At 38.1% G+C, this 16,513-nt stretch overlaps 1 protein-coding gene across 1 annotated transcript; it reads left to right on the forward strand.

The window, feature by feature from the left end:
• Positions 1-2,271: 2,271 nt before the first annotated feature.
• CCT8 (chaperonin containing TCP1 subunit 8) lies at positions 2,272-16,087 on the forward strand. Its single transcript, XM_081235994.1, has 15 exons — positions 2,272-2,425; positions 4,819-4,909; positions 5,648-5,727; positions 7,127-7,276; positions 7,739-7,919; positions 8,032-8,093; positions 9,007-9,144; positions 10,542-10,720; positions 11,470-11,536; positions 11,614-11,701; positions 11,791-11,906; positions 12,482-12,553; positions 12,634-12,798; positions 13,122-13,241; positions 15,860-16,087. The coding sequence occupies exons 1-15, from the start codon at positions 2,366-2,368 to the stop codon at positions 15,935-15,937; spliced, it is 1,647 nt and encodes a 548-aa protein (XP_081092120.1). The 5' UTR covers positions 2,272-2,365; the 3' UTR covers positions 15,938-16,087.
• Positions 16,088-16,513: the final 426 nt, after the last annotated feature.

Genomic DNA, 16,513 nt, shown 5'->3' on the forward strand with positions numbered 1-16,513 from the left:
TTTATCAGATAAATTAATCAGGACAAAAAAGCTACTATGAGCATGGAGAATACTAGGGATGAACTGTGTCTCCTTGGCCTTTTGCAAACTCCTGGGCAAACCCTCTTGATTGCTTTGTGTTGTTCCCTGATTTTATAGCAAGTACATCTGGAAGGGATGAATAGAGACCTCATCTCCCAGTTCTTTGGTCTTCTTTTCGGACACCCATTTAGTCATCCATTAAGTCTCCACTTCATGCAATGCCCAGTGATAGATGCTGGCAATACAGCACCTACGTACCAGCTGGGAAAGATTGCAACTAATTTTGTCATTATAACTATGGTAAGTGCTCTGAGGGAGAAGCACAGAAGCTGTGAGAATGACTAACAGGGAATGTCTTGGGAGTCATCAAAGGCATTCGAACCTAAGTGTTTGTTTACTGAAGTAGAACTAACTCAGCCAAAAGGGACCAGAAGAGCTTTCTAGGTAGAGAACAGCAGAGGCTAAGACCCTGAAGCAGAAGAGGTAAAGCAGACAGGATGAACTATTCAGACTATTGCAGCCAGAAGACAGAGAGGAAGGCCAAGAGGGCAAAGATACATGTGCTGAAAGCAGGGACCAGAACCTAGTCCTTGAAGCCACATTGAGGATTTGTGTTTATTTTCTATTCTGGGTGAGGAATATTTGACTTACTATTTGGAGCCAGTGGAAATTTTGCCCTTGATGTTTTGATTCTGTAATTATGAATACACCATCTAACCCAAATAATACAAAATAAATGAATTTTTATCTAAAAGGCAGTCTTCTTAGCAATTAAATCAATTTAATTCTTGATAAATTACCATACAGATTTCCATTTCCTTTTCAATTTACTAAAATTAAGATCCATTTTTTATTATAAATTTTCCATGGAAACTTGATTCATCAATAGTTTTATCCTCAAGTTATCTTCCATGGTCCTTATCAAGACTTGATACCTTAATCATCTTTATTAAAATTTCATCAGGTGTCATCTTTAATCCCTTTCAGTTTTTTTTTGTTGTTATTGTTGTTGGTTATATTTATAAGGAATGCTCTCTTTGAGTTAGATGAATGAGTTTTTATTTATTTCTTAGCTAATCCATGAGAAAATCTTGTATTGTCCCTGGACCACACTTTGAGAATCACTGATCTCTTGTAATGTTTCCCAACAGGTGGTTCACATACCATTTGCTTTGAGGTGGCAAAAGTATTTTTTAATAATTATGTATTTTAAGTGCTCATTAGAAAAAATTATAATACACTTGACACGTGATTATTCCTTAAGACACATCAAATCTGTCCCAAGTTGAGGAAAATAAGTCATTTGCAAGTGTCCAATCAAAGAACAAAAGACAAGTCAAACGTTCTGCTCAAGTTTTCCATATTTTCTACAAGGAGAGTGGATTACTTTCACCGTGTGAAATTATTCTTTAAAGTATTCTATTACCATTCAATTCTTTTGAAATCAGTCATGTGCTGATGTGGGATGACACAGAGGTCAGGTTTCAAAGGATTCTGGGAGAGTAAAAGGGAGTTATATTTCCAAGAAAAAGCAGGAAAGAGGAATGTAGTTGGTTAACAACTTTCATTTTGCAGTCAATCTGATCTGGGTAGGAATCCTAGCTTTAACATTACTAGCGCTGTGATCTTGTACAAATTACCGTTTGTAAATTGCAAATCCCCCTTCTACCAAATGGAAATAATAAGAATTAACTCGTAAGATTGACCATTAGCTAAGATACCGCACATAAAACAAGTAACAGAGCCTGGCACATAGGAGTACTCAGTATACAGTTATCCTTACAGATTTTAATTATCACCTTCAAGTCCCCAGAGCTGCTACAGCACCCAAGTCAGAGCACACGCTCAACGAATAGATTTGGGGGATGAAGGAAGGTGCCCTGCCTTGGAAAAAAAAAGGGGGCGGGGCGGCGCACACCTGCCCCGATGTTAGGCGAGGGTCTGGAAGATTACAAGTAAGGTAATCTTGGAAGGTGTGGCTTCCAGGTCAGAACCAGCAAAATTCAAACATCCCGAGTGCCGAGTCTAGTCAAAGAGAAAAATCAGCAGCGTGCCACAACGGCCCGGCTGGCTGCGCGTGCGTCGGCCGGAAGACACATGGCGCGCTCCGCAACCCGCCCGATCGATCGACCAGATCCAGGATCGTCAAGTCAGTTCTGACTGCGCAAAGTGCTCCTTCTCGCGAGGCTTCAGACCAGGCTGTTGGCGGAAGGGGCGGATCCGGCTGGAGAGAGAGGAGGAGCGTGAAGCCGCCGCACGCTGCGTTCCCAGGAGGCTGTGCGCGCCTCTGGCTTCCTTCGGGATAGTGTGAGCGGGCGCGTGAGCTGCTCATTGCGTAGTGGCCATGGCTCTTCATGTCCCCAAGGCCCCGGGCTTTGCCCAGATGCTCAAGGAGGGAGCGAAGGTAAGAAAAGGAGGAAGGAGGAGTGAGGTGGGAGAGTCGGCGTAGGGCAGCGGCGGCCGCAGCGAAGGAGAAGGGCGTACTAACGGGCCGGGCGTGCTCCCCCGACACAGCGGTCGGAGGGAGAGAAGATTCCAGAAAGGGAGGTGTTTTCGGGAGGGCTCTGCCGCGGAGGCCCGCGGGCATTTTGGTTCTTCACGGACGCCGGGGAGGGTCGAGCGGGCAGAGACGGCGAGTGGGGGACGAGGCCGCAGACACCGCGTTCTGTACTTGGTTGTCGGACAGATGTAAGGCCGCTCCTGCATTTTCCCTCCATCCGTAAAACGGGGGTGATGAGTCTCTCCTTTAGGAGGCGACACAGGTGAAACAACGTAGGTGCAATTGCTTTGGGAACTGCGAAGCTGATTGCCACAGTTCAGGGAGTGGGTGGTGCGGTTAAGAGAGGGACAAGGGCCTGTCTTGGCAACTTTTTTCTAAATGAGAAACAGCGGGCTCCCCATTTAGTTCGCAGAAGCAGTGCGTTATAGTAGGATAAACAGTGGTTACAATGCGAATGGATTCTGTTCCCAGCTTAGGTTAGCTAGCTTGATGTAAAACTTATCCCTCTGGGTCTTGCTTTTCTCATCATTAAATTGAGCAGATTGGACGAAAAGGGTTGTAACGATCACAGCCCACAAGGTAAGGGACACCCTGGCCTAAATAAAGCTGCTTTGTTTTATGGCGAGATATTGGAAGTAATTTCTGAAGCTTAGTTTTTTAAAAACATCTTAAAGCACTACTGATAAATGTGTCTCTTGTCTGCAAATGGTAGTGTTCTTTATTTATCCCCCATATTTTCTGTGCATAGTTGAAGGTATATAGATAGTGTGGTTCCATTTATGGTAACAGGTTTATTTTTTAGGGAACTAGGTTCTTGTTGGCATGATGCACTTTGGGGATGTTGTGAATATAGTAAATATCAAGGTTTAATGTAAATATTGGTGAAAGAGCTTCGCTGAAAATGACATTGCTCACTTTTTTTAAAGGCTGAAGAACGTCCATGGTTTTTATTTTTCTGAGGCAGAAATAATAAATGACCAAATAAACAAAAAGGGTAATTTCAAATAATGATAAAGGAAATAAAGTCTGCCTCTAAAAAAAATTAAAAAGGAAGGGTTGGGGTAGATAGAACAATTAAGATGTTCAGGAAAGAACTCTCAGCTCGGTGCTTAGTGGCCAAGATTAAAGGCAGAAGTGTTCCAGGCTGAGGGACCAGTGAGTACAAAGACCCTGAGGATGGAATGAGTGTGACCTGCTAAAAGAAAACAGGAAAGGTGATAGGGCTGAAGCTTACCAACGGAAGGAACGGTAAGAGATGAATTGAGAAGAGTTGTAGGCAAGGGTTAGAATGTGCGTACACATTTAGCCCTGACAGGGGCTTTACATTTTTCCCTAAGTGATGGGAAGTCATTAAAGGGTTTGACAGGATCTGATTTATGATCAGAGATGACTGTTCCTCAGAGAATGGGGATGGGGGAAAAACAAGAGTGTAAGGCAGGAGATCTTTAGAACAGTATTGTCTGTCTGCTGTGATGGAAGTGTTCTGTATCAGGACTGTCCAGTATGGTATCCACTAGTCACAAGTAGCTACGGGGCAGTTGAATTGTGCCTAGTGCAATTGAGGGACTGAATTTTTAATTAATTAATTAAAATTTAAATAGCCACTTGTGGCAAGTGGCTACTCTCTTGGGCAAAGCAGCTCTAGAAAAATGTTCACATGAACAGTAGGCTCTTGAAATTTATCTGAGACCACAGGTAAAGTCCAAGTCTAAAAGAAGTCCAGTGTAAAACTTGACAATTTTAGTACTGTGACCAATTCAGCAGTTTTCAATGTGTACATGTTGGAATTATATTGCAGTTCAAATGAGCATTCAAAATCTGTATGCTTTGGTTCCTAAAAATTTATGAGGCAGATATGTTAATTCCCAGTGAACATAGAACTGCTGGTTTTACAGTGCTCAGGTTTTAACACAATAAATATTCATGACCACATTTCAACTTTTAGAAAGTACTGATAAACTTTGAAAAGGTATTTTTATCTGCAAGAGCTCATTTGCTTTCTCTAATCAATCTTAGCACTCTTCCCTGCACTTTTCATTACATTTTTTAAAAATTATAGGCTTTATGTTTTGATGTGTAAGTAGGTACCTGTGGTCCCTAAAAATGTCATGCTTTATTCATTCAACTAGTGGACAAATCTGTGGATCATTTGTGAATACCAAGCATCATACATATATAAATCTTGCTTGGTAGTTTCAACAATCCTTTGAAACAGGTACTATTATATTACCCCATTTTACAGATGAAGAAATTACTGAGATTCACTGTCCTGCCTGATCAGAAGTTTTCTTTGACAGCATTTTTCAGGGTTAGAAGAGGCTGTGTACCGGAACATACAGGCTTGCAAGGAGCTTGCCCAGACAACTCGTACAGCATATGGACCAAATGGTAATTTCTAAATTCTAATTTCTAAATTGTTTTAAAAGATACAGTACTGTAATAGAATTTTGTGTACTAGCTCTTTCAAACTTGTTCTGAGGATATTATATGTAAATTGAGAGTTTTAGCCATAATATAGTATGGCATTGAAAATTATTTCATAGCTCGGTGACACCAGTATAGTGTTCCTAATCTTTAATCAGCAATTCAGATCTTTTTAGAAAAGTTGGAATCCAAATGTTACGTTTTGTCCTATTGAGAGGATAGAAGAGTTATGGTGCTTTCACCATTGAGGCAGTACCTAGTGTTCACGGTTGCAGATGTGGAACAGGTCTTTTACATAGAGTGACATTATAATTTAAGGGAGAAAAATTCTCTCTTGTCTCCTACCATTGACTGAATTGATATAGATTTATGGAATAAGCAAAAAAGTAAGTGTACTTTTAAGTAGATTATTTCAGTCTTTGTACATGTTAATATGCTGTGTTAATTGAACAAAAATATGACAAAATTGGCATCCTCGCTAATAAACATTATAGGAGATTAAAAAGGAAAGAGTACAGGTGTGCAGTCAGGCAAAGCCATAGGACTATGAGATAACCTTAAAGAATAGATAATATGTTTTGAGTTCTTACAAAGTTATTTTTAGGAATGGATATAAATTTATATTTCTTGACTAGATTTTCCCAGTATTTGGAGAAGGGTTTGAGTAATAATGGATTTCTTTTTCTAATTGTTACTTTTGAGGAATGAACAAAATGATTATCAACCACCTGGAGAAGTTGTTTGTGACAAATGATGCAGCGACTGTTTTAAGAGAGCTAGAAGTAAGTTACTTCTTTAAAAAAGCCAAGAAATGTTTTGGTGACATCAAAAATTCAGTATATTTTAACATAAAAGAACCTTTATTTCAAATTGGATAATAAGGGATTTTTTTATTCCCAACCTGAAAATTCATTTTACAGATTTTCCTAATTATAAAGAGTCCTCTTTATGTTTAACATATTAGCAACTCAAATTTTAAATCTCCTAAATTATTAATTTATGGAATTATTGGTTGTGATAAAAAATATATTTGCTCATAATCATATCAAATTGAATATGTTGTCTTGTTCTGTAGAGTGTGACACTGAAGTGAATTATTCCATAATGTAGAAACATCTGATACTTGAAAATAGTGGTGCGGTTTTTTTTTTTAATTGTCTTTGTGAAGATAAAACAATCAGTTTGTGGAATTTTGCTTTGTTCACCTGCAGTTTTGATGTTATAGAATCTGTAGAATAGATACTGCCAGCCGAGGTATGAGGACAGTCTGGCACTTGAACACATAGAGAACCATTCCTCAGCCAGCTGCTAATTGAAGCATATGTTCAATCTCAGGGAATTTTCCTGAACTTAGCTCTTAAAGCACCAGAGCTTAATGCTTTTTAGACAGAACTCCATAGATAAGTTAACATTTCTCCAACTTCTTAAATAACAGTATAGTTTTGAAGTAATAATATTGAACAAAACAAATTTAATTCCACAAGATATTTGTGGAGGGGCTTGTCATTGTGAATGTGAATGTTGTACTCTGTGATGTTCTCAGGAGTTGTTCAGGTGTGACGGGGATACTGTCTTCATAATAAACTATAGTGTCAGCTTTTTAGTTTTCTCAGTGCTATCAGGTGTTACTCTGATTATTTCTTAAAAAGCATCTAAATCCTAAGGAATGATCACTTAAAATTTTGATATGCTGTTTTTAAGAAATATTTTATATTCTCCTTCTTTTAAACCATAATTTAGAACCCCTTACAAAAAGAATGTACATAAAAATTGAGACTTGTGATGAAGCTAAATGACATCTATTTTAGCACTTCTGAAGCCTTTTTTAAAAGTGGCTTAGGTTTAGTGGTTGGAATTACTTGGTTTTTTAATTTAGTGAATATATAATAAAGTTATGAACCTCATGCAGGTGTACAAACTGGGTGACTGACCATTAAAAGACAGTGTCTGTGAAGTTGTTTTCATTTATGGTGATGCATTCGTGTTCATAGGCCTAGGCGGACTTGGATTGTCTTATGACTGCACTATAAGTAGTGTGTAGCAATGTGATCAAGTGAGTTACCTGGCCCATAGGGAGATTGGAGTCTATTAATTTAAGAAGAAATGGAAATGAACAATTTTCTTTTGCTTTAAGGATCAAATGTTTTAGCTTGATATTCAAATTCAAACCCCTTCTGTCAGGTACAGCATCCTGCTGCAAAAATGATTGTAATGGCCTCTCACATGCAAGAGCAGGAGGTTGGAGATGGCACAAACTTTGTTCTGGTTTTTGCTGGAGCTCTTCTAGAATTAGCTGAAGAGCTTCTGAGACTCGGCCTGTCAGTTTCAGAGGTGAGTTCATTTTATAACCTACCCCTGTTTCATATTTGCTTATGTATATATACCTACTAAATAAAAGTCATTAGTAATAGCTAATTTTGAGCAGTTTTCTCTGTGCCAGGCATTGTAGTACATATGCTTCACATGCAGTGTCTCATTCTATCCTTACAAGAGCCCTGTGAGTGGGGCCTATTAGAAGTAATCCTGTTTTGTTTCAGATAAGGAAACTGAGCCTTAAGTTAGAAAAACCTTGAGCAAGTAGCTAGTAATGGCAGTTAGGATTCAAATTTGGGCTCTCACCAAAGCCTGCACCCTTAAATGGTAGGCTGTGCCGTGAATGTTATTCTGGAAGTGTGCTTTGTCTTTTTCTATTGAAAATAAAGATTTGTATTCATTGGGTTACCAAAATAAGCTACCTTAAGTCATGTCAAAATTACATCTTTTGAAGAAACATTTTTGCTCGTTACGTTTAAGGTCATAGAAGGTTATGAAATAGCCTGCAAAAAAGCCCATGAGATTCTTCCTGGCTTGGTGTGTTGTTCTGCAAAAAATCTTCATGATGTTGATGAAGTGTCATCTCTACTTCATACCTCCATAATGAGTAAACAATATGGTAATGAAGCATTTCTGGCCAAACTTATTGCTCAGGCATGTGGTGAGTACATATCAGTAAATGAAAAGATCCAAGATTAAAATGTCTTAATGTGATTAAGATATTTTCTCTGTTGTCCCAATATATCTTTTGATATGTCTCATTTTCTTAACAGTATCTATTTTTCCTGACTCTGGCCACTTCAATGTTGATAACATCAGAGTTTGTAAGATTCTGGTAAGTTTAGAAAATGCATTAATGTTATTTAGATAGATCAGATTTTTTTTGCAAAAAAAAAAAAAAATTCTGTTAATCTAAATTTTACCTTGTGGGTTTTAGGCACTTAGGACTTCCTGCCTTTGTGGTAACATTTGGATATTGCTAGATTGTAATACTATCACTTGTTAAATTTAAAAGGATATCAACATATTATCTTCTTAAGTCATCATTTTTCCATGATAGCTGGAAGGTTGAGAATAGTGCATAAACAAAATATTAATTATTTGCAATCTTGATATATGCTGACTTACAAAAATGAGCTTAGAAGGCAATTTTGAATGAGGTTCAAGTTTTTCTGATGCTCTATAATAATAAAATTCATACTTTTAATATTTAAAGAGTATGTGTTTGATAAAAATATTGTGCTTGATACAGTAAAACCTATATAACTGTAGTGATTTTACACATGTGATTGTTAACGTAGCCGAGTTTAGCTTACATTAGTACATGTGTTAGCTGTAAGTGTGTGTGTGTGTTAATATACGTGCTGGGTGTTTTCTGACTTTATCCATGCACTGCCTTCCCCTTCGCCATTACATGGTAAGCTTGTGAAATCAGAAACTTGGCTTTGATTCCTATTCTGCCTGGTACATTGGTACAGAGTGAGTGAATGGCTTAGAGCAGTTGTTCTTTGATTCTTCCCAGTACACTGAAGGACCCCCGTCCATAACAGTGGCCCGTTGCCACAGTGATTCCTGCATTGAGCAGACTGGTATGCTTTATGTCCACCACGCTACTCATCCCCAGGAGTCACTGCCTTTGTATATTATGTTATTTAGAAATTAATATTTTTGGTGCATGCAGAATCAACAAATTAGCCCTGATGTTATTTTCATGAAAGCACTGGTGATTTTGATATCCAACTCTTTAGGGCTCTGGTGTCCATTCCTCTTCAGTATTGCATGGCATGGTTTTTAAGAAGGAAACTGAAGGTGATGTAACATCTGTCAAAGATGCAAAAATAGCAGTGTACTCTTGTCCTTTTGATGGAATGATAACAGAAACTAAGGTATGTAGATTTCAGAACCTTAAAGGTAAAAACTTGAGGTTATCCTTTCAGAGAGTTTTAATGATTCTAAAAGTTTGAGGTAGAGTTTCCTCTTAATCCAGTGAATACTGCATAATTATTTAAAATTGCCAGGTCATGTTTATTTTTTAATCAGATTTATATTTGAATATCTAATTCAAATACTGAGTACAAAACTTGAAACATTAGATGGTGACAGTATTGTTTATATTCTAATAAACAGCTCTTGACTTCTAGTAGAACTTACACAATTCAGCAGGTTAAATGTTCAGTGAAGAAAATGAGTATTTGTGTGCTTTTCATTAAAATTTTTTTAATAACAAATTTATTTTTATTTTTGGCTGTGTTGGGTCTTCATTGCTGTGTGCGGGCTTTCTCTAGTTGCGGCGAGCGGGGGCTATTCTTCTTTGTGGTGCGCGGACTTCTCATTGCGGTGGCTTCCCTCGTTGCGGAGCATGGGCTCTAGGCGCGCGGGCTCAGTAGTTGCGGCTCCCGGGCTCTAGAGTGCAGGCGCAGTAGTTGTGGTGCACAGGCTTAGTTGCTCCTTGGCATGTGGGATCTTCCCGGACCAAGGCTCAAACCCGTGTCCCCTGCATTGGCAGGCGGATTCTTAACCATTGTGCCACCAGGGAAGTCCCTGAAGTTTGTTTTTAAAAATACATGTTAAGAAGTTTGAAGTATATGTTTATAGGTCACTGTTGATTGCATCCCTAGAATTCTTGAAATCCGAGTTGTGGATGGTTTTTGAAGTTTCACAGGTGTGGAGTGCGGTGGGGCTGGTCACTTAGTCCACGTTTTAGAAAAAGTTTGAGAACCACAACGTTGTTTTGGTTGACATTCATCAGAAGACAGATGTCAGGATACCTGCCTAACATATCTAAAAGTACAGTGTGGGACTTCCCTGGTGGCGCAGTGGTTGAGAGTCCGCCTGCCGATGCAGGGGACGCAGGTTCGTGCCCCGGTCCAGGAAGATCCCACATGCCGCGGAGCGGCTGGGCCCGTGAGCTGTGGCCGCTGAGCCTGCGCGTCCGGAGCCTGTGCTCCGCAACAGGAGAGGCCACAGCAGTGAGAGGCTCACATACAGCAAAAAAACCCCCCAAAAAACATAAAAGTACAGTGTATTTCTCCAATTTTTCCATCAAAGTGCCTGTCAAAGAGCAAATATATAAGTGTTGGGGGCAGGGGCATTGGTCTAGGAACAAGCTGAATTTCTGTTAATTTCATACAAATTTTGTATTCTGCTTCATAATATGTGCATGCTTATCTTCATATTTTTCTCCCAAATCTTTAAATTATTTCTTAAATAAGATGTTATTCTGTGGCTTTGAACACCAGTGTGGTGAAATGGTTTTAAAGAAAATCCTCACTTATTTTGCTAGGGAACGGTATTGATAAAGACTGCTGAAGAATTGATGAATTTTAGTAAGGGAGAAGAAAATCTCATGGATGCGCAAGTCAGAGCTATTGCTGGTACTGGTGCAAATGTCGTCGTAACAGGTGGCAAAGTGGCAGACATGGCTCTTCATTATGCAAACAAATACAATATCATGTTGGTGAGGTAAGAGGGGACTGCATTCTATTAACCTGGATTGTAAATGGCTTTGGGTGGTGAAACACCAAGCAAATAAATTCAACACACCATGAAGACTGTTAGAAGGGGGAAAGTATGAGGTATTAGATCGCATGGCAAGAGGAGTTAACTTGATCTAGGGGAACAGGAAGCACCTCTGAGAAAACTTACCTTTAGGCTGAGAGCTGAAGGACCAGTTAGCAGATGTTGATTGAAGAGGGAGAGGGAGGAGCGTTCCCAGCAAGAGGAGGAGCTTAAGAGACCAGACACAGACCTGGTACACACTGCCAGCTGGAGCGTGGGGTCAGGAACACAGCTTTAAATTCGTGAACACATTTGAGGCTTACACTAGACAGTTCACCCACCCGTTCCCACCTCTCCAAGCACCTAATATAATGTGCAGAGTAAATCACTTTTCTTCTCACAGAACACGCAGTTGCCCAAAGTAAAGCAAAAGTTTTCTCTATACCAGGGCTTCCTTAGTGTTTCAGAACTATGAACTATGAACCCTTGACATCCTAAGGAGACTGGAACTCTCCCAGTTCTAGAATAATGCCCTAAACACCTGTGACTGGATTGCACCGTGCAGTCCAGACCCATTCTGAGCTTGAAACTTCGGGGTCAAAAGAAGGTGACCTGAGGTCCAATGTACAGTTTCCTGTTTAATCTCTTGTGTTTTACTATGGTATCTCATGGAATTAAAATTTCTGTTAAGGTCATTGTTTTGCTTTTTAAAGGCTGAACTCAAAATGGGATCTCAGAAGATTATGTAAAACAGTTGGTGCTACAGCTCTTCCTAGATTGGTATGTATTTTGGACAATATTAAAAGAAAGTTGAACCTATTTGAATTATTTTTATTACAAGAGTCATTTTCTCGCAGACTCCTCCTGTCCTTGAAGAAATGGGACATTGTGACAGTGTTTACCTCTCAGAGGTTGGAGATACGCAGGTGGTGGTCTTTAAGCATGGTAAGTAGTCGTGGTAAACTATATGTATATGAAGTGTGGGGAGTTCATTTCCTTTTACTAATCCCCAAATATATTTAATTTATTGACAGAAAAGGAAGATGGTGCCATTTCTACCATAGTGCTTCGAGGCTCTACAGACAATCTCATGGATGATATAGAGAGGGCAGTAGATGATGGTGTTAATACTTTCAAAGTTCTCACAAGGGTCAGTATCAGCATTCATCTTAATCTAGTATTTGTAAGTTCTCAAAAACACAGTTGGCAGACATTCTGAGAATTTGAAAATGAAAAATGAATGGCTGTGTAAAGCAAAGCACCTTTTTCCTTAAGACTCCACTTAAGTATTTGTTGCTGATGAATTTTCTAAAATGAAATATGAAAAGGAGTAAATAGCAAATCAAGGCTTTTTTTTTAATATATAACTGTTTTAAAGAGATGGTTTATGGTGGTTTTCAATTATAATATACCTTCAGTTGCTTCAGCGCTATTCTTAGTGCTATATCTGGAAATACAGATAACTGCATAGTGATGTTCCCATTCTTAACTTTGGTCCTTCTTTTTCGTATACCAGACACTATGGTGCAGTAAGATAATTTGTTCAAATCATGCCGTTTTTGTGACATTCATAACTGGAATTTGAATTTTATAAAACTTGTAATTGAATCTGATTAAAACCTCTAGTCTGGTGGAGTACTGGAATCTGAAAAGATTTAGAAAACTGGAAATTGCTTCTTGGTGACTTCTGTTTTTTGTTTTTGTTTTTTTAACTACGTATTATAGGATAAACGTCTTGTACCCGGAGGTGGAGCAACAGAAATTGAGTTAGCCAAACAGATCACATCGTATGGAGAGGTATATGGCTTTCTATGTACAAACTGACTTTCTTGTCGTTGTTCGAATAAAATTGAGTAATAAGCACATTTTTGTTTTAGACATGTCCTGGACTTGAACAGTATGCCATTAAGAAGTTTGCTGAGGCATTTGAAGGTATTCCCCGGGCACTGGCGGAAAACTCCGGAGTTAAGGCCAATGAAGTAATCTCTAAACTTTATGCAGTACATCAAGAAGGAAATAAAAATGTTGGATTAGATATTGAGGTATTTGAAAAAAACACCATGAACTTGTTTTATTTTGTGAATGCACAACCTAAAAATAGACGTATTAAGTTTAAAAGGAAAATCAGAAAATGTTCTGATTTGTGAGCAAATGATTTTCATAACAGTTAACTTTTTCATAGTTTATCTGATAGAGAATTTAGTATTCTTTGTTTTATTAAAATTTGTTTTATAGTGTAGATGGGGTAGAACTTTTTCCTAGCTACTTATTCTAGTTTTATTTAAGTAGCCATGTTTCTATTGAGTACAAATATTTTCACATAAACATTTAAAGTGAAAGAATAAAACTAGTTTTGTGTTGACAGGCTGAAGTTCCTGCTGTAAAGGACATGTTGGAAGCTGGTGTTCTAGATACTTACCTGGGAAAGTACTGGGCTATCAAACTGGCTACTAATGCCGCTGTCACTGTACTTCGAGTGGATCAGGTGCGTGAGAAGTGAAATTCTGATCCTTAAAAATACTAATGTTTATATAGTTAGAAGTATATTTTCATGGAACTAGAACAGAACACAGTTCTCATTCTATTCAAAGTATCCCCCCCCAAAAAAATTGTTTTACTTTTCTTCTATTAGAGTTTTAAATTGTTTTGAATGTATTTCAGCTAATTTAAAATGAAGATTTTGCCAGTGAAAGAATCCTTTGCCATTTGGGAACTGGAATGGGTAAAATAAATCTGATATAGATTCATAGTTTTCAAGACTTTTTAGACTTAAGAACCCCTTTGTACACATAATCTAGAGAGGAAGTTTAATATGGAATATGGAAGGGCCATAAAGATCTGAGGCAGATATTGCAGACTACAGTATTCCCTCCCTTATTTGCAGTTTTACTTTCTGTGGTTTCAGTTTACTCAAGAGTCACCTGCAATCCCTGAATATAATAAAGAAAATCCTAGAAATAAGTAATTCATAACTTTTAAATTGTGTGCAATTATAAGTATACTGCGTATACTGCGTGATGAAATCTCACGGTGTCCTGCTCCAGGACATGAATCATCTCTTTGTCCAGCATATCCACGCTGTGTGCACTGTCTGTTAGCCATTTCAATTATCAGGTCAGCATATTTTACTTACTGGTCCCAAAGTGCAAGAGTAGAATCAGATATTATTGTGCCTAATTTATATATTATATCATAGGTATGTATGTATGGGAAAAAGCACAGATATAGGGTTCATTACTATGCTCAGTTTCAGGCATCCACTGGGATTCTTGGAAGGCATCTAAGGGGGAACCACTGTACCACCTTCAAGGAAGTGTGGAGATGATAGGACCTGGCATTTAAATTTTTTTCTTCTGTGACAGATTATGTCTTGAGGTACTAAGATCTTAAGGTATAAAAAATCTTAGTATTTCTGCCAATATTTTTGAGGAATTATGGCAAAGAAGGAAAGTGGTGAAGACTATTTTGGATTCACAGATAAACCAGAATTCATAGTTTTTCAAAAAGGTGTTTTCCAAACTTAATGAAATGTATTTTCCTACAAAATTGTATAAGTGATTATTAACCAACGAATAATTTTTAAATACTGAGTAGAAAATTTTAATTGCTAGGGACACAGTATAAATGCATTAAGTGAAAATCATGCCAAATTAATCGTGGGAGAAGCAAGTTTTAGGTAAAAATGGAAAGGATATTAGACTTATTCTCAGATCAGTTGGTTGTAATTATAGCACAACAAATTTCACTTCGGTAAAGGAAGAACTTTTTCTTAGATTCTAAGATGACCAAAAATGGAACCTGGAGATCCAGTTTCAACACATTGAAAATAATCAGAGACTGGATATCTGTGTACTGGATTTATTAATAGTATATTTTTATATCAGTGCCTCAAATAGTTTTTAGTGGAAGAATATGTTTTTGTAGTTTTTAAACTGAGATAATGTTTAAATGCCTTAAGGAAGTGTTTGTTCTATAAGTTAACATGTGGCTAAGAATAAAAAGGAGGACCAAAAGTATAAGGGGACAGGAGAAGCTAAGTAGACTGAAGCATGAGGTAAGCAGAAATTCTAATAGTAGAAGTTCCTAAGGAACTTGTTGAATGTCGGTGTCGAAGCAAGACAGTAATGTTAATAACACAGGTAAGCGCCTTGCTCACACAGGTACTTCTGAATTTCGGTTTTAAACTGGGAAGGCTGTGTTTTGTTTTACCCTAGGGGAGGATGTTCATTGTTATGTGCCCTTAGCACTCTGTACATGAAATATGGCAATGCCCAGAAAAAAAAAAATTATAAATTTGGGAAGCAGTTGATACTGTATCCGATTTTGAGATTTAGAATGTATATCAGAGTTTTAGAATTCTACTGAGGGGGAAGCCAACTGACTTTAACTTCTCCCAAATTTATTTGAGCCCAAAGCTACCACACACACACCCCACACCTTTTTTTTTTTTTTTTTTTTTTTGCCCAAACATAAATCCTTTAAAAATGCTATATGATTATACTTGGAAAATGCTGGATTAGTACATTCTAGATAAATGAGGCTTCTAGCATGTTTCCAGGCAACTAGATGCTTGGATTTTTTCGTTTATGAACACACATTTCCTGTATTTGAATGGCTCTCATTTATAGGTAGTAGAAAATGTCATTGTTGAACTTTATATATATTTTACGTATCGACCACTTTAGATTATAATGGCAAAACTGGCAGGTGGACCTAAAGCTTCTAAACCACAAGGAAATTGGGATAAAGATGGTTGGCAAGACGAATCTCATATATAAATAGCAAATCAGGTGCCAAACTGACTGATTTATGCCAGTGATGCATGCAGATATTTTTTGCATTCCGAGCATTGGGTTATTGAAGTGCATGTCTTAGAATGCCCCTTGCTAATGTGTGTGAATTTTGCTGCTGTTAGTGTCCACAAAAGCGGAAAACTCGCCTGCTGGACAGTAACAATATGCTAGTGTTTCATATGCAGTGTAATAACAGATTGCTCATTGGTGATGATTGCCTAATAATGAAGCAGGGTAATAGAGAAATATTCTTTCTCTTCACTCTGAAGCTTGAGTTTGTAAGTATAGTCTTGTGGATTTTGTTTTGCAGATCATCATGGCAAAACCAGCCGGTGGGCCCAAGCCTCCAAGTGGGAAGAAAGACTGGGATGATGACCAAAATGACTGAATGGCTAGATTTTTACTGTAGGTGAAGGCATTGTTTGTAGTAGTACTCTAGGAATTGCCTGATGTTTTCATATTCTCCTAAATTAAGAAGTGTTCTGTGTATCTTGTATTCTCGGCTGGATGATACAATAAACATGTTGTTACTATCAAAGCCCCTTTGTCTGAGGATCACTGTTCTTGGATCTGGATGACCTGTTTTGTCTCAACCTTGTTAATGAAATGAGCTGTGGCACTTGAGGCAAGTCCCCTAAGTTATGAGGGGCCTGTTTGCAATGTAAATCTGGCCTGCTGCCTGTTTTTATACATAAGTTTTATTGGAACACAGCCATGATCAGGTATTTGTATATTGCCTATGGCTGCTTTCTACAAGGGAACGGCAGAATTGGATAGCGGTGACAGAGACCAAGTAGCCTTCAAGGCCTACCACATTTAGGCCTTGACATTTACTTAGGCCTAAGACATTTACTACCTATAGGAAGTCTGTCAGTCCCTGGACTAGATGTGAGTATTTCTCCACAGCTCTGAAAATCCCTAAGACTGAGGTGACTTGTTTCAGTAACATTAAATGATGTGTTAA

The sequence above is a fragment of the Mesoplodon bidens genome (assembly GCF_964165515.1).
Source record: "Mesoplodon bidens genome assembly, chromosome: 5".
NCBI lineage: Eukaryota > Metazoa > Chordata > Mammalia > Artiodactyla > Ziphiidae > Mesoplodon > Mesoplodon bidens.